The sequence below is a fragment of the Triturus cristatus genome, chromosome 8 (assembly GCF_964204655.1).
Source record: "Triturus cristatus chromosome 8, aTriCri1.1, whole genome shotgun sequence".
Lineage (NCBI taxonomy): Eukaryota > Metazoa > Chordata > Amphibia > Caudata > Salamandridae > Triturus > Triturus cristatus.
Window position 1 is genome coordinate 263,269,898 of NC_140591.1, and position 21,227 is coordinate 263,291,124.

The window sequence follows — 21,227 nt, forward strand, 5'->3', positions numbered from 1 at the left end:
GGAGGTGTTTTACGAGTGGCAAATATATACCGTCAACCTCATGACTTAAAATTGAAGGTCATGTGAATTCTTTTAGAGGATGATCCTTTTAAGGTGAAAATAGTATAAACTCTTTTTGGAGGGCGTTAATGGTTTAAAAAGGGATTGACCCGATTTAAGTGCATGGAGGCATTTTGTTTGTTAGGTGGGTGAATACCAGTACAAAGAGGGTAACATCCACAAAATGTGGGTGTCTTGACCCATATGCTATGTCTAGCATGTATGCAGAGCTTATGTCCATTATCACTTGATTGGTAATAGAAAATTGGACACAAGTGTAGCTTCTTGAATTACTTCAAGTCCATAAACTCTATAGGAATCTGTCACAATGAATGGAGAATGTTATCAGTGATGTCATCAGTGATGGCATTTGAAATATCATGAGTGATGTCAAATATGTAGTCATTTAATGTCACAAGTTATATAATATCCTGAACGTTTATGTTAATGTTTGAGGAAATTGGAAAAATTAAGTAACAAGGATCAGCTATACTGCTTCCTTGAAAATATGTTGTACAACTTTAGAAAAAATACACAAAAAATATGCGAAGTATGGTAACTAAAACTCGTTCCAAAATGTCTATAGTAAGTGTTACTCCTCAAAAGTATTTCAGACAATGGATAAAATGTCCCGGATTGGTCTGTCATGTGCTTTGGGAGGGGTGTAGGAGTGGTTGTGTATGCGTTTTATTTACAGCTAAAAACTAGAATATTTCAACATAATACAAAATAAACCTCTGAGCTTCTAAATACACTTGGATCATTCATGTTCTGGTATACTTTCCTGAAGTTGGAATTGATAACGTGATTATTTCAGAATAAAAAAATACTTTATACAAAAAGAGAGACACAAAAAACACACATTATTGTGTAGATTGTAAGTGGTAAAAATTAAATAGGAAGACAAATATATGTAAGAGAACAGAAAGAGAAAATAAAAAGACAGGTATGGGGGTTTGCACTTTTAAGCAGCATTAAAAAGAATGAGAGAACAGGGGATTCACCGTAAAAACAAAATGATTAGAATGAGAATGCAATGATATCATTAATTGGGTGTGAAAAAAATAATTAACTACCATAATATTAATGTCCAGTGTTTATTTCTGAATGAAATAATGGTTCTAAAATAATCAGATGGAACCAAGGAAATTAAGAAAGTATGTACTATGTTCATCGCCCATAGGTGTGTTAAAAACTGTTTATTTCTTTTTCACTTTTTTCTAGAGATCGAAAATAGCAGTGTATGAAAAGATGTGGACATACATGAAATCAGCTGAGCCATCAGTGTTCACAAAGACCACTGCCGAAGGAGTAGCCCGTGTCCGTAAATCCAAGGGGAAGTTTGCCTTCCTTCTGGAGTCAACCATGAATGAGTACATCGAGCAGAGAAAGCCATGTGACACGATGAAAGTGGGAGGAAACCTCGACTCCAAAGGATATGGGGTCGCAACACCTAAGCATTCGTCATTAAGGTGGGTGGAATAGTATAACAATATGTAATGTGTTGTTATAGTATTCCACCTTCCCTGATGTCCCTAATATAGTTCTTTTATGTTGTGTTTGAACATGGTATGTTCCATTTCCTTTTCTTCCATTTCATTCTCACGATCATTGAGCAGGTAACATTGAGGAAGGGAGAGTGAGCATGACTAGGTCAGTTTCTGTTCAAGGCCATATAAATAACAATCTAGCTGAACATTTGCAGCATTAATTTTAAAAAAGCAGACCAAATGCAAACAATTTCTAGGGTTGTAACTTGCCAGTCTTTTGTATATTTTTTTTTTAACGAAGATTCTCTACATGCTGTTTCCCAATACAGCTTGGTTGTCGTTTCTGAGCAAAACAAACTTTGGAAACAATTCTAAATGAAGAAAGCTAAGCAAGGGCCAGTGGTGTAGTTACCGGACGTGATAGACCTGTTTCTCTGTTAGCAGGGGATCAGGACATTTTCAGTTCCATCTTCTTTGCTGCTGATACCAATGGCAAAATGTTTCTGATCCTCTCAGAGACAGGTCATAAGCCTTTGAACCTGTGCACTGGAGTGTGTCACCAGGAACATTTTTCAAATTTCCCATCGGCAGCAACATGTTGCATGCAAAGGTTTTACTTTTTTACAACCCCTGTGTTACTAGGTACCTCCAAAAGCATTAGCTCACAACAATCCCAGGGATAGTAGAAGTAACATTCAGTCACTACTGACCACAAGATGTGACGACAAGGAAAGAATAGAGGACTGCAGTCCTGTTTACTTTCTGTTCCTGCTGCTGCCCTTATGACTATTGAGACCTGAGGTTGCAAGATCAGTCTCTGGGGTACAAAAATTACAAAAGGCAACGTTTGGTCTAGCAGCAGATACATCTTTCTACCTGTAGCTCAGGCCTGTGGTTACACTCATTGGGAGAGGCCAGTCATTTGCCCGCTAAGATGGGTTTAGTACTCCAAACATCACTTTAAAGATTCATAAAACATGAAGCTCCTTGTTAAAAGAAAGGTAATGTCAAGGAGGGCATTTCGTTAGGGCTCCTGAGATATGTGTTAACATACATGATGCGCTCTCAGCCCCTTTTAGGAGTGAAACAAATAAAAACTTTCCTTTCCAAAGTGCATTTTAATAAATCCTAAGTCTCTCACCAAGTCTCCTCAGTTGATTTAAAGTGGCACTGCTGAAGTATACATTACTACCATTACCATTTTAAAGGTTCATAAAATATTACATCAGTCTTCAGATAATGAACCATTGCAATTATATTTAACATAGATGAACAACCAGTCAGATGTTCTACTTTCTGTGTTGAAAAATTTAAGCATTTTGATTCCCAAAAATAAAGAGCTCTATATCACACCAAAGAATTTCTTTACAGAAACAATGGTAAAGCAAAAGCTTTAAACACTGGAACAAATTTACAGAGAATTCACTAAAGACCAGGTTGAATAGCAGTTTTTATTTTACATAAAGGCTCCTAAAATGCAACAGTGACTACAAAAGTGTATTACATTGACTAAATCACAAATATTACATAACCCTCTCTCTAACTTTAAACTTAACTCTAAATTGAACTCTTAAGACAAACTATTGCACTTGAACTATAAACCTTACCACAAACAATAACCCTCACCTTTTTCTTTAGGATACTATCTGCCCTATCCCTTTGTAGCATCTTTAACTCTATTATATAATTGTTGTTATTACTTTTTAATGGGCTTTATTTTTTAGTAGAGCTAAAAAAAGAAAATTGTAGTAGTTTCCCTGTAAATAGCTTACAAACATATAAAAACCCAAATTATTTTAAAGGCATGGAAATCCAATACTTGCATTTACATTGTAGCTAAGACAGAGGTCCTGAAACAGATTGACGGTTCACAAACCAAGACATTGTAAATAGCTACATTTATTTAGGCTGTGTTCTGGAAAAAAACATCGATGGAATGCAAAATCTTAAAAGGATTGGATTGAACAATGTAAGCCTTAGACTATTAAAAGCATCTAGTTGTTGCGTACATTTAATTATAAGGATATAGGATGGTATTTCAGCACTGAAACCCTGCATTGCTTTCTAGAATTGTATTTCTAAACAGTCTTTTATTTAAAGGCACTTCCAATTGAAAGCTTCCTAACAGAGACGCTGTGGAATCAAGCAATTGACTGGCAATAATACAATGACTAAACTCAGCCTGAAATTGATCTTTCTCATCCAGAATCTCTAAAATATGAGAGCATAGCCCCAGGCGCCTACCAATCTTTATTTTGTCGAACACCTAGCTGTTGTAAAGTCAAAGAGCCAGTTTAGTGGTTGCATTTGGTTGCTTTTGGGTGGTGCAGAGGAAGCAGGTGGAGATAGTACTCAGAGAAGAGGGCAAAGTATTGGAAAGAATCCATTCAAATTTTCATATTGTGAGACCATCCAGCCATATCATCACTGGTACTCATTTTGCCTGAAACTGTTTTAAGCAATCATGTCTTCTGTCCAAAGGAATTATCATACCATAATGCCCTTCTGTGAGGTTAGGTGTCCAGGCCAAAGGTGGATGGACACACCCTGGGTATTATGGGATGATAATGCCTTGCACCGAGGATATTATTGCTACTTTTCACTAGTGTGTTTGTTTTATTTGATATATTGTAATACGAAGAACTAACTTTTATTTCCACAGTGAACTTTTAGATGAAGAACTAACTGTTATTACCACATTGATTTTTAAATCTTTTTCCTATGACATGCTTCTTAAAACGGAACAAATTCCAAACTTTCAACAGTTTTCAAAACGCATGTTAAAAGTTTTATAAACACATTGTTTTCATTAGATGAGCCGTCAGAATTAGAGTGCATAGCAACAAAATTGTTAAGTACACAATTTTTATATTTTGGAACCCAATAATGCGGTGAGGCAGCACTCTTGTAATGCTACAAGTCTGAAATTTATTGATCCCATGACTAAGCCTGGTTTACTTAGAAGAAAAGATATATAAATATTACTCCTTCAATAGATAACTATTATTTGTTCACATTTAATATATCCAAGGCAGGCCACAGACCATGCTTTTCCACAGGAGAGAGCCATATTGGATCTAAAACTAGCAAATCTGGACCATTGGAGGAAGGGGGTAACATCTAGCACAAACTCTGATCATCTCAGTTTCTTTTTTTTTTCTTCTTTTTATTCATACCCAGAGTAGACAATTTTACAATAATACATACTGACACATAAGTTCATAGAAAAAAAGTTTGCAACCCATGGTAGGCAGTTTTACAATACTAAATCAGTTCATCTGAATAGTTAGTGCCAATACATAAAACCAGTATATCAGAAAATTCAATACACATACCTCTTAAAATGTAGTAAATATAATAATTATAGCGTCTAGAAATAAATAGTAGTTGATCAAAATACAATTCATAGAGATACATAACTTATTTAAATACAGCACCGAGTTTCTTTCATAAAACCTTTAGTAGCATTTTATAACTTCCAACCTATTCCAAACCCCTAGCTTCTCCGCTCCATCCCGATATACATGCCCATATTTTTAGCCCCCGAATCCTAGCTTGCCTCCCCCTGCATGCATTTAATGCTGCCTCTTGTTTCCAGACTCCAAAAAGTCTGGCTAGCCACATCTGAAAAGTCGGAGGTTTTATGTCTTTCCAACGGGCTGCCAACATTATTCTAAAGATAGCTGTGCCCAAAAAGAGGCAATATTCTTGTTCTTTATTACAGCCCAAAGTGCTATCGTATCCCAAGATCACTAACGTGGGGGTCAACTAGAAATTAATACCAAATAGGCTCTTCCAAAAACCGAGGATCGCTAATTTTAGGGCCATCAGTTTCTCACATTCATAAAACATATGTATCAGTGCGGCCGGACCCATCCCACACCTAGGACACTTATCATCCACCCTTTACCCCCATGTAAATAGCTTAGCCGGTGTAAAATAAAGATTAAATATAGTTTTATATAATTGTGCTTTTAGATTCGAAGATAAAAATATTTCAGCAGATAAATCTAAACTCCTATAGATATCTACATCAGGGTTGTCTAATTTCACAGCCCAAGACATCTCATTCTTTTCCAAATCGCATGGCAATGCTGCTAGCAAAAGACTGCATATGCTTCTAATTCTACATGACTTATTGCTAATCAGATCCATCAGAGGTATTTTCTCAATTTTCACCATTGGTCTATATGCTCTAAGGATGCTCTTAATCTGTAAAAATTTTAAAAAATGATTGGGAGGTATTCCAAAATCATGTTGAAGCTTAGAGAATTGGGCATGTTGTTTTCCCCCATAAAACTCTCCAATAGTGGTCACCCCTTTATTTTCCCAATCCTTCCCCATAGCATCATGAACAACTGTTGGAAAAAGCGATACATGCCACAGGGGGGGTATATTGCGTAACCTTAGGAATTCCCATAAATTTTGATATCTGCTTCCATAGCCTCCATGCACTCTGTATAGTTTTAAACCAAACTTTTTTGTAGTAACTTTGCTCTAGCTGTTTTAATAGCAACCCAGAGGCCTCGTTCCCTATAGCAAGTTCAAATATTGTGGGAATTCTCTCTATCCTGTCCTCACTACTGCTTCTATCTGTCTCCAGCAGAAAAGTTATTTGATGCAATAGGGCAGCCCAATAATATAATGTAATGTTTGGAACTGCCAGCCCTCCTCGATCCTGTGGTATTGTCAGGTACTTCGCAGTCCTCCTCACCTTCCCATATTGCCACATAAAATTGGAAAAAATCGAGTTGATGTTCTTTAATATATGATCCTCCAGGGCAAGCGGAATTTACCTAAACAGGTACAAAATTTTGGGCAGAACAGTCATTTTTAAAAAGTTTCCCCTCCCAATTATCGACAGCTGTAACCCATTCACTCTCTTTAATTCAATAGCTATAGATTTAACCATTGGATCAAAATTGCATTTAATTATGTCATCCACTTTTGCTGTAATTCGCACCCCAAGATAGACTGCCGACTCCGCTCGCCTGGAATCATTAAAATCTACATTATCTGTACAAATAACAATCGTTTTCTCTTTATTTAGAGCATATCCTGAAAGCAGGCCAAATCTTTCAGTTATGAGATTAATTTCCCTCAGGGCCTCTTCTGGGTCTGTGGTTAGGATTGCCACATCATCGGCATAGGCCAAGACTTTGGTCTGATATCCCTTGGTGCATATAGGTTTGATTTTACAGGACTGTAGTAATTTTTCCACTAATGGGTTAATGTACAAGGCAAATAATATAGGTGAACAGGGGCACCCCTGCCGGGTTCCCCTAGACATTAAAACCTCGCCCGATTCTCTCCCCATCACTTGTATCCGGGCTTTTGGATCCCAATACATTGCTTTAATTGACTTAATAAGTCCCTGTCCAAACCCCTTTAGCTCAAGAATCCCCCACAAAAATTCCCATGTCACTCGATCGAAGGCCTTCTCGGCATCTAGGAGGATCATGGCCATCTGGCCCCCACTTCAGACATAACATCGAATAGTGAGATTGTTCTATGAATGTCATCTGTTGGTCCTTTCCATGGTATAAAACCATGTTGCCAAGGGGAGACCAGTTGGCCAATGATCCTTCCCAACCGAGTAGCCAAGACTTTGGAATACATTTTTGTATCAGTGTTGATCAAAGAAATTGGCCTATATGACCCTGGATTATCGGGAGGTTTCCCCTTTTTTGGAAAGATTTCGATATTTGTCTCTTTCCACGAATCTGGAGTATTACCACTATATTGAACACCTCTAAAGAGATCTAGCAAGATAGGCATTATTGTCATACCCAGAATTTTATATACCTCAAGAGGTATTGCATCAGGGCCCGTGGCCTTACCTGAAGCCATACTCTGCAGAGCTGTTTGGATTTCCTCCAGTGTAATTTCTACCTCTAATTCTTCCTTAAGAGATTCATCCAGAACCTCTCCCAATTCACCCAATGTCACCAAATGGCTAATATCGTTCAATGTCATATTTTCATCCCTATCCCTTTCTTTTGCATACAATACCTGATAATATTCCTGAAAAGCTTTAGCTATATCGTCTGGGTCAGTATATATTCCTCCTCTCACGTTAATAGCCAATATTTGATTCTGCGCTATCTTCTGTCTGGTACAGAGAGACAATCTCTTTCCCACTAGTTCCCCACTTTCATATAGACTATTGCGCTGAGACTGAAACTCTTCCGCCGATTTCTGAACAAACCTGCCATAAATTTCTGCCTTAAGGGCCATGATTTGCCCCTGATTCTGTACTACTTCTTTTCCCTGTTTGATCATTAAAACATGTTCCTCTTCTGCCACTTTAAGTTTGGACATGAATTCTTGATTTTTCTTCAAACGCAGAGTTCTAGCTCTGGCAGTATAGCTAATAGGTTCTCCTCTCAGGTCTGCCTTAAAGGCATCCCAGATGATTATTCTAGATGCACTGTACCTATTAGTGTTAAAATATTCACTTGTCCACTTACTAATATGCTCAATATAATCAATATTGACTAATAGCTTCCCACTTTCCCATTTTTTTCATAAAGCCTGGAATTTCCACCCCTAAAATTAACGGATTATGGTCAGATATGACCTTAGGTAAGATTTGAATACTAGCTTTATTAAGTAGATCTGTTGTTTAAAAAAATAGTCAATCCTTACATATTTTTTATGTGGACATGAGTAGTACGTATATCCAACATTTTTGGAGGTATTTTTGGCCATCCATAATCCACCAAACCATGGCTCCTATTAAGTGCGGTTAGTGCCCTATATACCCGGGGTTTCCGCCCCTGGTATGTCTCTTGATTTGTTTGACCTAGTAGCGGATCTAGGGCGATATTAAAATCTCTGCATACGATTAGTGGCGTAGACCACATCACTATTTCTAACTCGAGGACTTCGAAAATCTGGGGGTCATCATAGTTCGATCCATAAATTGAACAGATAGTAAGTCCCATCCTAAACTCAACTAACGCCCATCTTCCTAAAGCATCGGCTGCCTTTCGCTTAATTTGACCCAAAGATGTTTACCAAAATGGCTGCTCCACTGATGTTTAAGGTTTGAGATGTGGATATCAAAAGATTATAACCTTGGATTATTAGCCAATTTCTTTTTTTCCCAAGGGACATGGGTCTCTTGCAAGCAGACAATATCGAATGAGTTTGTCCTTACCAATTCCCCCAGTTTGCCTCACTTAGGTGGATCATTAAGCCCTGCCACATTCATTGAGCAGATGTTTATTCTCTCCATCTACATTTAATTTTAGCGGTTCCTAGTAATCCTAACAATCCTGTTGTTCCACCCGTCTTCTCCAACAAAATACAATTCATACTCTGAATTACACAAATTCCTTTTGGTTGTCTACATATTTCCCCTTCTCCTCTGGGTATGTCTTTTTCATTTTTTGCCCCCCGTCACCCCCCAGCCCTCCCCACCTTCCCATCCCAACACCCCCAGCCCCCCCAACATCCCCTCCGAGAGACACTCAGACAAGTGTCTGCGCATGATGGGTGCATTGCACATACGTGAGAGCTCATAAACACATACTCCTTTTAGCCAGTTCATGCTGTGTATTTATTGTGTCTCACCCCTTCCCTTGTGTTTTAACTATAATACCCTATCGCACACAAAAAAAACAATTTTACTTTTTCCCTTTCTTATACTCTATTTTTTTCCCTCTTTTCCTTTTCTTCCCCCCCCCCCCATTGCTTTCATCTTTTTTCATCATAATTTTTATTTTTTTACCCTGTCAGACTATCCAAATATTCCTTGGCTTTCACCTCAGACATACAAAAACGTGTTTGTCGACCCCAGACAACTTTCAATCAGGCAGGGTTAGTTTCAATGTGAAAATGACACCGTTTTCTTCAATTCGCCCAATGCGGTTCCAAAAACCAGAGAATTTGTTATATTTGTTTTAGATATAGAGTAGTTTGTGTCAAACATAAGTTGTTCTGAGTTTGTGTGTTTCTTTAAGCATGTATAACCCCCACTGTGGGGACCGGCTGAGTCATAGTCATAGTGTGGGTTAACCTTGTCAGAGCCAGACAAACACTATCTTTGTGAGGACCAGTTCCCGAAGTGTGTTTAGGTACTTTCAAGCGAGTGTATCAAAAAACTAAAAGCGCAGTTAGATTGTCCTCGCTCTGCTTTATACCCTTCCCTACTATCAAAGCACGCTTAGAGTTAGAATAGTAATTATACACTTCATTATGGTCAATTGGCCAGTCTTCATAATAATAGGTATGTTATGTTGCGTGTGTGTGTCCGTTTCTGTGTGTGTGTGTTTGTTTAACACACACCGTGGTGATTGGACTTGACTGGTCCTCATAGTGTTGGTAAACCCTGAAGAAACTAGACAAACACCATCTCTGCCAGGACCATCACAGTATGTAGATTTTTGCCTGTAATGTGTTTAGGTACTTTAAAGAAAGTGTATCAAAATACTATAAGCAGTTATATTTGACTTGGTATCAAGTAGTATCTAGATGGCCATGGAAGTAGAAGAGTAAATACACACTTCTTTACAATCAATAGTATATACAGATATGACACAGTGTGTGTGTGTGTGTATTAGGAGTGGTGTGATAAAAGGGCCATTAGAACCACAACCACTATTACTGACACCAGGGTACCAGTGATGCTGGGTTTCGTACTGGGAGATCGGAGATTGATCCCCATGCAATGGGGGATAACATACACAATTTAATGCTACTGCTTCATTTTCTTTATGCATTTGCATTTACCTAGGACAAATACTCCAGGTTTTACCTGGAGGATTTGTTCCTGGTAAAACATGCAGTATTAGGGCACTCAGGAATATTGGGTGTGGTAATAGTAAATCAATTTATGATTCCTGTCACCGACCCCACTAACCGTTATGGACCACTCTTAATTAGGGCCTCTAATGTGATGGGGGGGTGCCAAAACATGTATCTACAACAATCATAACACACTGTAAAGTAGCTATTTATATAACTCACCCTTGAATTACATTGTGCAATTTCAGGCTCAGAAATTCAAAATTGTTTGCATACAAAGACATGATTGTTCTATTGGTGCCAACGTAGGATTTAGAGACTCTTTAAGTAACAAAATCGGGAACATATTCAAAAGACCACATCTCTTTTCTCAGTTGAAGTATCTATCTACCAGCATTGCTTTTGATAGCCATGTTGAACCCAAAATACAATTAACAGTGCATAGTATTCTCCGAGTTTAAGTGTAAGAACGTGACACAGTTTGATGAATGTGGGCTGTTTCTTGGAGTCCAATGCAAGACTGTATTCAACTAGATAATTATATTTCACAGCAGTTTTATAAAAATGTAACTCAAGCCGTCCCTCTTCCACTTTAGCCCAGATATACATCTTAAGAATTCCTGCACACCCTTAGAAGGAGCTTAAGATGTATCACCTATCTTTTGAAAATGGATGGCATTTTGCAACTTCTAAAACCAGAAATGGAAAACTTTTTGGAGTCTCACAAAGTTCACTGTTTATTGTGTATGTGTCTCAAAGCCATTTTAAATCATGCCAGCTACTGCAGGCAAATTTGTCACTCATCAACATGGGTGTAGTTTCTACTGTGTAGCAACTCAACATCTCTGCATGGTCACTCCAGATTTTCACCTTTTTTTACAACTTACTGTTATTGTTATAGGACTGTGTACACTGTGACACTGCTAATCAGTGCCACGGTGCATGCGCTCTGGCTCTAAGATCGATATTGATACAATTGGCTTCACTCAATTGGTATATTTATCTTTACTGTAAGGTCACAGAAAATAATACAGCAAATGCACCAGTGGCATTGAAGTAAAATGTCATATGTGGGACGCGCGCTGGCAAAGAGGCTGCATTGCTGACTCTCTAAGCTGCTCTGGCTGGTTTATTCAGCGGTTCTGCACAGAACTTTTTTAACTTTTTAAATTTGAACTTTGAATACATTGTTTTAATTGCTGCTCACCTTCTGGACATTGCTCAATGCCATTTCTCCCCCGTCCACCGCAAGACTAGCTTGTTTGTGTGGAAGGAGTTCTGACCCACTTCTGGTTGCAAGGGAGGTTGGCATTCTAGTGGCCCAACCCCCTCTACTTAACCGGATGCTTCAGTCGCCACGCAGTGGACGCGCGCAGCGGGCGCGCCAAAGGCAAGCCCGTCTGCGCCCGTCAGTGCCCTGACGTCGCCAGGAGCCAGGGCCCCTGGTCAATTCACCTTTACCCCTCTTCTAACATATATTAGAAGGGAGCTGCTGGAGATGAGGACTGACTCCATACTTTCATGCCGGACTGAGACCTGGCCAACTCCAGAGGGCCCCTTCTCCTGTCGAGTCTGCTGGTTTCAGGGTAATTTTGGTGAGACGGCCCGACTCATGAGGAACCTTGTTGCATCCCCCCCAATATTTGATCCCTACTTTCAAACCCGCCACTTTTTCCATCTATTATACAGGCAAACCCCCCCCCTCCTAATCTTCAGAGGGGGAGGAAAAGTTTGCTATGTAATATTAGATCCCTGCCTAAGCATTCTACTGAGGTGCAGGCTGAGCTTGGGTTTCTGACCGAAACGTGGCTTAAGCCCCATTCTGTTCCTTCCATTATGTTAGCTCTACCTGAAGGTAACAGGCTTATTAGGATGGACAGACAACTAAAGGTGGGGGGTGGAATTGCTATTGTGCATAAAGATAGCATTAAAGTTACCGCATTGGAACAGCACTGTAATGCCTTAGTTTATCCACCCCCAGGCCTCTTAGCCGAATTCTCATTACAACTCACCGAATTAAAAGCCCCCCACATGATTTTGTGAAGCAATTTCTTATTACTGGGTGATTTTAACATCCATAGCGAATGCTCCTCCAATGCTGACTCACAGACATTTCTGGCAGACCTAGCGTTCCTGGGCTTATCTAAGCTCAATAACGGCCCCACTCATACAGCAGGCCACACAATGGACATTATCTTCTCCAACTCTCTTAGTGTTCTGTGTGAGCCTCCTCAACAACTAACATGGTCTGATCATGCGTCAATTGAATTTTTCATTCAGGGCCCAAGGGAGTTGAAAGGATCTAACCCTGTCATTTACCACACCCACAGAAAATGGCAGAAAGTCACCCTGGAGTGCTTTCAAGCCTCTTTCTTAGTGCCTCTGAACACTGCACCGGACAGCATAGAGGAAGCTCTTGCCAAATACAATTCTGCTGTCTCCAGTGCACCACTGAAATCACTCCCTAACCTCTCCAAGCGCCCTCAGACTGCCTGGTTTTCTCCTCAGCTTCGAGCTCAGAAACAACTTTGTAGAAAATAAGAAAGACGAAAGACGCTGGCGCAATACCCATGATGAGAGGGATAAAGATCGGTCCTTGTTCACCTTGTCTGGCTACCATAAAAATATAAAGGCTGCACGTAAAGCCCATATTGCATCTCAATTAGCGCAGGCTGGCAATGCTCCTAAAATGTTATATTGTATCCTCCAGTCTTTTACCAACCGCAAGGCCTGCGAGAATCTAGAGGTTCCCACGCAAACGCTCTGTAACGACATCGCACAATATTTCTCGCAGAAAATAGAGCTCATCTATGAAAAAATTGTCCCGTCAGGGAGCCAGCCTGTGGTTACTATGAGATCTAATCAGCCAGAACAGGCAACCTCCCAGCTGCTAGAGAGCTTTCCTCCGATGACCTTGGCAGATGTAGAAACACTGCTTCGCACGGTAAAATCAGGTTCCCCCCTCGATACTATCCCGGCCAAAGTTGTTACCTCTCTGGCCTGTCAACTGTCTCCTTCGATTGAATACCTCCTCAATCTCTCATTGAGAGAGGGTCACGTTCTGTCAGAATGGAAAGCAGCACAGGTTATGCCTATCTGTAAGAACACCAAGGTTCTTTTGACGGATTTCTGCAGTCTCCGTCCCATCTCGCTCCTTCCCTTCCTGAGCAAAATATTGCAGAAGCATATCAATAAACACCTCTCCAACCATGTCGAACTTAATGGTAGCTTAGACTCCTCTCAGTCAGGCTTTAGGCCAAAATGCAGCACAGAATCAGCTCTGCTAGTGGTCACAGATAACATCAGGATGACCCTAGACAGGGGCCATTCTACTATTCTGGTGCTGGACCTATCTGCCGCGTTCGATATGGTTTCACATCAGATATTGCTCAGCAGATTGAAGGAGATTGGACTAAGAGCCTTCCAGTGGATGACGAGCTTTTTATCTGCACTCTCTCATAGTTTAATATCTATGTTGCTCCCTTGGCCAACCTCCTGAGGACACATGGGTTCACCCCCATCTCTTGTGCCGACGATACACAGCTGCTTTTTACTTTTGATAAATTCACTCCATCCGTACAGTCGGCCTGCTCCTCTGGCATGAGAGCTATTTCAAATTGGATGAAGAGCAACTTCCTCCAATTTAATGTTGGGAAGACGGAGATTCTGCTCTTCGGAAATGCCCCCCCATTATGGACTCCGGAATGGTGGCCTGCCGATCTTGGTGTTCCCCCTGCCCCTATATCCCTTGTCAAGAACTTAGGCATTCGTCTGGATCAAGCCCTTACTCTGAAGTAGCATTCTGCTCAGACAGCTGGCTCCTGTTTCCATACACTGGGCTTACTCCGCCGAGTCTTTCCCTTGCTCCCCGATTCAACTCGAAAGACTCTGACTCAGGCACTTATATTAAGCCGTCTGGACTACTGCAATGGTCTGCTGGTCTCCGCTAATGAGGCCTAGCTTAGCAGACTGCAGGTAGTCCAGAACACTGCGGCACGATTGGTCCTCAACGCCTCTTTCACTGACTGCCTCCCGCCCTCTTCTTTGTCAGCTTCACTGGCCTCCAATACGCGAAAAGGTCCATCCATAAGGTTTTATTCAACCTCGGTCCCACCTATCTTTCGGAGAAATTCACACCTTACCTGCCTTCCAGGTCTCTTCGCTCGGGATCTAAGTCTCTTCTTGTGGTTACCCAAGTCAGGAAAGCTAGATTGGGTGGGAAGACACTTTGCCATCTCGGCCCCCGCTATTGGACTAAGCTCCCTCTGCACTTGAGACAATGCCCCGATCACCTACAATTCAGAAAGCAGCTTAAGACTACTCTCTTCTTTCTCTGATTTTGCTGTAGTAGCTCTACTTCCCTGTTGCCTGTCCAAAGCGCAGAGATAACCCTTCGGGGGTCGATTCAGCCGCTATATAAATAAATAATTAATATTTATACCACTAAATACATGCCAAGAATATATACCTGCAGGAGCACCTATCTGTGTCTGGATAGATTGCAGTTTAAAGGCATTGCAGTAAAATATGGCAAGGAAAATTGCCTTTCATGTATAGGAAAACCTATCCTATTTATTAATAAGTTATACCTAAAGTGTGCTTTGCTAATCATCAAGGCCAATTGCATATTATATAAAAAAAATAGCACATTACATATTTGAAATGTGTGCCCTCACAGTCATCGAAGGCCGAAAAGCTAGTTCACTGTGTAGGTTCATCTACATTTTCTATAGGACAGGCCTAGGTGTGATTAAAATCGTTCATTTTCGATTGCTGCCTGAAAAATGCTAAGTTATTTCTTACTTAACTTTCAAAATCTAATTCAGTTTTTTGATAATTTAAATGGAAATTCTTAGATGTTGTACATAGCTATAAGAAATATTAGAGAACTAATTATTGAATTGCCAAATGTCATTCACAAAAACTACCCAGTTATGGAAACAGTAATGTATTTCTTTTAACCAAAAGGTGACTGAGATTTAGTAACAATGTTAACAATTGGCTAGAACAACCTATGTATTCGCATTAACATTTAATTTTGTATTCACAATTCCTCAAACTAATGCTACAGGGTCTCATCCTCAGTCAGTTGTAAAACATACCACCATATATACAAATTCCAAATATTGACCGCATGCTAAATATATAAAGTGCAAGTTGCTAAAGCACAAATAATGTTATCCGTACCAATCTATGTACGTGAGCTGGATATGTTTTACAATTTCAGCAGCATTTGAGTACACCAGGGTTGGTAGATTGGTAGATGCTTTTCTCAGGGCAGTGAGTTTAAATATCATTAATTGTATTCCCCATCTTCTTAATGCTGAGCGTTATAGAGAGGGAAGTGTGATATGAAATTCATAGTGTTCAGATCTGTTAAATAGGTAGTCCCCCAAATTGTGTATAAATGCAGGGCTCTGATACGGATGTATGATGTTACAACGCATGCTTTTACAACGCATGCTGTTACAACGAAATTTTTACAACGCAAATGCAGTGACAACGCAAGTCTTTACAACGCAAGTCTTTACATCGACTTGCACTAGATGGCGTGCTAAAATTAAAAAAGTGTAATTTACTATTCTAACTCCAGTCCACGTAACAGTAGGGAAGGTGTTTGGTTAGTAAACTACACTATTTTTAATGTTAGCACGCCATCTAGTGCAAGTCGATGTAAAGACTTGCGTTGTAATGGCATGCGTTGTCAATGCATTTGCGTTGTAACAGTTTCGTTGTAATGGTAGTGCGTTGTAAAAGTTGCGTTGTAAAGGTTGTTCCCCCTCTGGTACAATCTTGTTATTTAAGAAACATCTTGTAGAGTTTTCATCGATAGGCACAAATCAGGTGTCATTCAGATCACCAAATAAAATGTATGTGGTCAAATTGTGAATTAAAAGCAGAGCCTCCCTATAGAACCTTGTTTCGTTTATGGTAAAGAAACAATCTAGGCACCTTTTTAGGTAGCCAAGAACTCTCTGCTTAATTAATAAGGAAAATGAAAACATTGTAAACAAGAATCACAATCACATCAGCATGCCAAACACTGTACATTACAATAAGCATGCTTCTTTTGGATTGTTGATGGGGATTGAGAATGGGCTAGAAAGTGCATAGACAGGTCGAAGACTTTTATTTAGATTTTGGTAGAGTAGGATCTTTGTCATAAATTGATGGATTCTCCTCCTCTGCCAAATTCGAAGCTCTACCCATCGAATTTAGAGTTAACAGAAATACTTGATTTCCCTTAGGTGCTGCCTGCACTAGCTCCACAATCAGAACCCCTTGAGTGTCCACCACAGAGCTGCCAGGTCAGACTGATGGTCACCACTCCATACTTGGGGCTGGTTAACCACCCCTGATTTCCCCTGCCTGCTGGGTCCAACAAACAGGGCTGCATCATCAAATGCATTGAATGCACCAAGAAATCCACCAGGCAGGTTAACATTTCTAAATATGTTGAGTGGTCCACTTAGAGAGTGGAGGCTAAGGCTTTTCTGACCTGGTGGGTTGACTACTACTCACTGGGGGGCATATTATCAAGAAACGGCGTTAAAATTATCGCAGCTTTAGCGGCAGACAACTGCCGCTAAAGCAGCAATAATGGGCTTGATAATATGCCCTTGAGAATTCCAATAGAAGCCCATGTTCTGGTGTCAACATGGGCTTCTATTGGACTTCTCACTGGCATATTATCAAGCCCATTATCGCCGCTTTAGTGGCAGTTTTCTGCCGCTAAAGCGGCGATAATTTTAACGCCGTGCTTGATAATATGCCCCTAAATTAGTGTCTGCGGCAAGAAACATCTTTGAGTGGCCACAACATGGAAGGCCCCTTTGCTATGTCTGCAACACTAAAGTGTACTACTTTTATTAAGAGCTGTTGAGTCTTAATCTTAGTTTGAGGCTGCTTGTCCTTTGTCAGAAATACTTTTTGGACTGTTTTGATATTGTGACACTGCCAGATAGCACACTAAACAGATTTCCTTCTACATTTACATTCTTTCAAATTGAGACACAGGAAGAGGACGTGATTTGTCCAAAGTAGTCAAGTGCCAATCTGGGATTAAACTGGGGTCTTTTAGGTATATGACCTGTATGCAGCCACATTTACTATCTGAGAACTGCACTGAAATGGGGAAGATATAAACAAAATGTGCGAATGTAAATTTTGTATATGGACTGTATAGAAGAATCTTCTATGGTTGTGGCAGAATCCAAACTACTAAAAGGACCCTGGGTACAAAGTTGATGGAAATGTTGATGTTCACTAAGGAGACACGTGTTACTCCTTGAGCTAACTCACAAACAATATTGGAAGCACACAAAAAGAGACATTTTGATGAGTCCCATGAGTGATTCAAGGCAAATAAATAAAGATCTACATTCAAGATATATTATTCCTATATGTGGCTGGGTGTTTGACAAGACATGTGGCAGGAATAGCAAGGAAGGCTGCTATATACATCTTGAAGCAGCAACCAGTATTACAGTATTTAGGTCCTGATGTACTGAGATTCTGTTTGCAAAAAGTAGTTACAAATCATGCTCTGACTTTTGGCAAGTAGAATGATATGTACTATTAGGTTGTTCATAAAATCATGATTTGCAGGGGATTCTCAGTAAGACCTGCCTAATTAATAATCATTATGCAGGTCATAATTTCCAATCCCTTGTGATTGGGTGCTAACGCAGAATCGGCATCCTTCAAGGAAGAGCAGACAGCCATCCAGGTGTTTGCTATACAAAATGCGATTTTTTTTTTAAAGCAGCTCCAATTCCTTATAGGACCGGTGCTGCTTTAAAAAAAAAAAAGGGTTCTTGCTCCAGAAAACTTCAGAGAACGCAGGCGGTGGTCCACGGGACCACTGCCTACTTTCCCTGAGACTGCCAACCTGATTCCCAAAGAGGAAGGAGAAGGGGTCCTCAGGATATATTTTGACTTAGTTGATCTCACTTGCGATTTAGTTAGTAAAATGGTGTTTACATGGCAATTTACGATTTTTATTTATGGAATCAGTACAATCAATAACAAATTATGTCTACCACTATCCTTAAACATAAAAATAAATCAGAACTTGTACCTGTTAGGTATATAGCAAACCTTTGCAATAGGTTTCAATATCCATTCTCATTTTTTTAGCAGGACCACATGGGATAATTTTCAACTACTCATTACACAATCTGCAAATTCTAAGCCTGTGTCAGAGGTGTAAAACCCCTTTTTTCTACACAATCACATTTTATTGATTTTGAAATTATGACATTTGTATTTGAGTATAATAATTTGAGTGGGTTGAGTCCTTATTTTCTTCACACAAGCGATCGCCATATATAGTTAGTCACTAGAGATGCCAAACTACTGTACTCCCTTGCCCTGGATCTTCACATAGTTTTGGGCGTACCCCCTGCCTTGGTATAGTGGCTCTTCTATTTTGGTGCAGTGATTCATTGCCCTTCTATATTCACTCACGGATGATGCCTTCTCAGAAAGCCAATGTCTTGCAATGTCAGTTTTAGCCAATAGTTTTCTTTCTCAGTGATTCACTATCTTGATAAATAAGGAGCATTTCTGCTCTCTCCCGTTCATTCAGCGCAGTGCAGCAACTTTACTTGCTGTCCTGCATTGCTTGAAAGATTAGTAAATATGCCCTTAAATTTAGAGATCTCTACTGTTTGAGAAGCCTAGATGGACATTCATTTTCCAAACCTAGGCCCAGATTTGTCATACTTTCACACAGCGCAATGCAGCAAGCCACCTAGCAGTGCTGCGTGATAGGGAAAGGGCAGGAATGCACCGTATTTTACATTGTGGAGTATGCTGCACACATAGAGAGAGACAAAAACCAGGAGACATAAAGATATTTCTCCTCATGACGCCTCCCCTGCGGAGGCATAGCATTTTCATACATTCGCAGGTCTACCACTAATGGCAAATCTGGGAATGCACCAAAACAATCACACTCTACCCATGAACCTCCCTGGGTCAGAGTAAGGGAAGGCATTAATTTGCTCTTCCTTGCCTTACTCCAGATTTATAAAGCCATGCAGGGCCATGCAAGTTGGCTTTGTGTGGCTTGATAAATCTGACTTTAGAGTTGTGTCTTAATTGCGCCTCCTTGCTTGGCGCAAGGGCAACGCAACACAATTATAAATATGGGCCTTAATTTTCTGAAAGGTATTGACATTAGTAGATGTATTTATTATTAAATGATAACATAGATTTGTGCCTTTGTGCTAAATACCCTGGGGCAGATTTACAAGCCCCTTGCGCCGCCGGTGCATCACGTTACATGACGCACCAGCGGTGCAACCTGCTGAGTGATATTTACAAGCACAGGTAAAGCCACCCTGCGTGACTTTACCTGTGCTTGTAAATTTCGCCCCTTTTCACACAACACTGTGCATGTTAGGAGCGTGACATGGCTGTTGCTGTGGGTGTTCCCACGCAACACCCATGGCCATTGATGCATTTCCAGATTTACGAGGAATTGTAAATCTAGAAATACGTCCGAATGCTACGCCACCATCTTTTTTCTTCTTTCAATGCGTGCTTCATTCTACAGCACAGATTAGAAGAGGAATTCACCTCAAATTAATATTTTTGTGCAGGTTGGTGCCCCTTCCTGCACAAAAACAATCTCCCCACGATGCAGGCATCCTTGCACCTTGCGCATAGCAGCAGTTTGTGCGGCAGCGCAAGGGGAAGCACAGAGATGCTACATATTGTTGTAAATATGTTGCATCCCTGTGCTTCGAAACTAACGCAGCGTGGTGCAGCAAAATGACTTGCGGCACCACGTTGCGTTAGTTTCTTGTAAATCTGCCCCCCTGTTTTTTCTTACCACATTAATATCAAATTTGGGGAGAGGATGTAGCCTTCCGGCTTGAGTAGTCGACCTCGAAGCTGGGGAACCGGGTTCGAGTCTCGGCAACGACGCTCAACATCCTGTGATTCTAGGCAAATCACTTAATCTCCCCGTGCCTAACAAAAATTAATGTGTCCTTCTGTAACGAAACTGGTGCTATGTAAAGCTCTCTCATAACCTGATGTCTGGGGTCTAGTTCGCGCTATATAAAACTCTCAAAAACAAAAAAAACATGAATCAGTCCACATTTTAAACCAAAAGATATGAATGTTAAATACATATTAACCTTTACTGTCACTAGCTCAACCCCACAAACCACATTATAAAATATATTAAAAATCTATTAAATACATCTATATTTAAAAATATTAATGTTCCTTTTACATAGAGACATTACTGCATATACACAAATAGATTCTAATTATCATAATTCTGCATTATATTTCCGTGGCTAGTGTTGTTTGGTAGGCATTTTGCCTACTGCAGTGACTTGAGTTTTGTGTTGCAGATCAAAGTTGAAAACATGCTTACTGTTATCTGAATTTTGTAGCTTTTCATTTAATTTATCTCTGCACTCTTTGCATCAGTTATATTTCAGCTTTTTATCACGTTTAGCCTTAAGGACTAATTGATAGCTGTTGTTACACATGTTACTGCAAGTTGTATGCACAAAAACGGATCTGTGATTGGAGCTGAGATCATTTCTGCTATCATAGTGACCCTACTAAAGCTGAACAATCCACCAGTGTGTCAGATTGTCTTTTTAGTGACTCTACTACGAGATTCAGGACTATAGGTGTTTCTTAGAGAATTTGTTAGTAAATAACCACAAGCTCGAAGGCTTTTGGATATTCACAAACATTTTTACGGCTGTTTGACATTCTGAAACATTTAGTGCTTTTCTAGGGTAGTAACAAAGAGTTTATTCCCCTATTTATTAAAACTGAAGTGTACAACTTGCTTACATTTTTAGGCATACTCCCAGGGGATTCTATGAATCCTCAAAAATGCATCAATAACCTAAATTGTGATCATAAGTTGACAATGTGTAGATTCACACATATTGTCTGTGAAATATTCTG

General features: G+C 40.0%; 1 protein-coding gene across 7 annotated transcripts in view; it reads left to right on the forward strand.

Annotated features, from left to right (window-relative positions):
* The window catches only part of GRIA4 (glutamate ionotropic receptor AMPA type subunit 4), an 829,275-nt gene that overhangs the window by 785,571 nt on the left and 22,477 nt on the right, over nt 1-21,227 (forward strand). For all 7 annotated transcript variants that reach the window (XR_014967667.1, XR_014967668.1, XM_085621467.1 and 4 more), the window contains exon 13: nt 1,264-1,511. Coding sequence is in view for 5 of the 7 variants with exons in the window: in XM_085621467.1 (XP_085477593.1) it covers nt 1,264-1,511 (248 nt within the window). In the remaining 2 variants the exon portion in view is untranslated. The remainder of the gene's footprint in view (nt 1-1,263; nt 1,512-21,227) is intronic.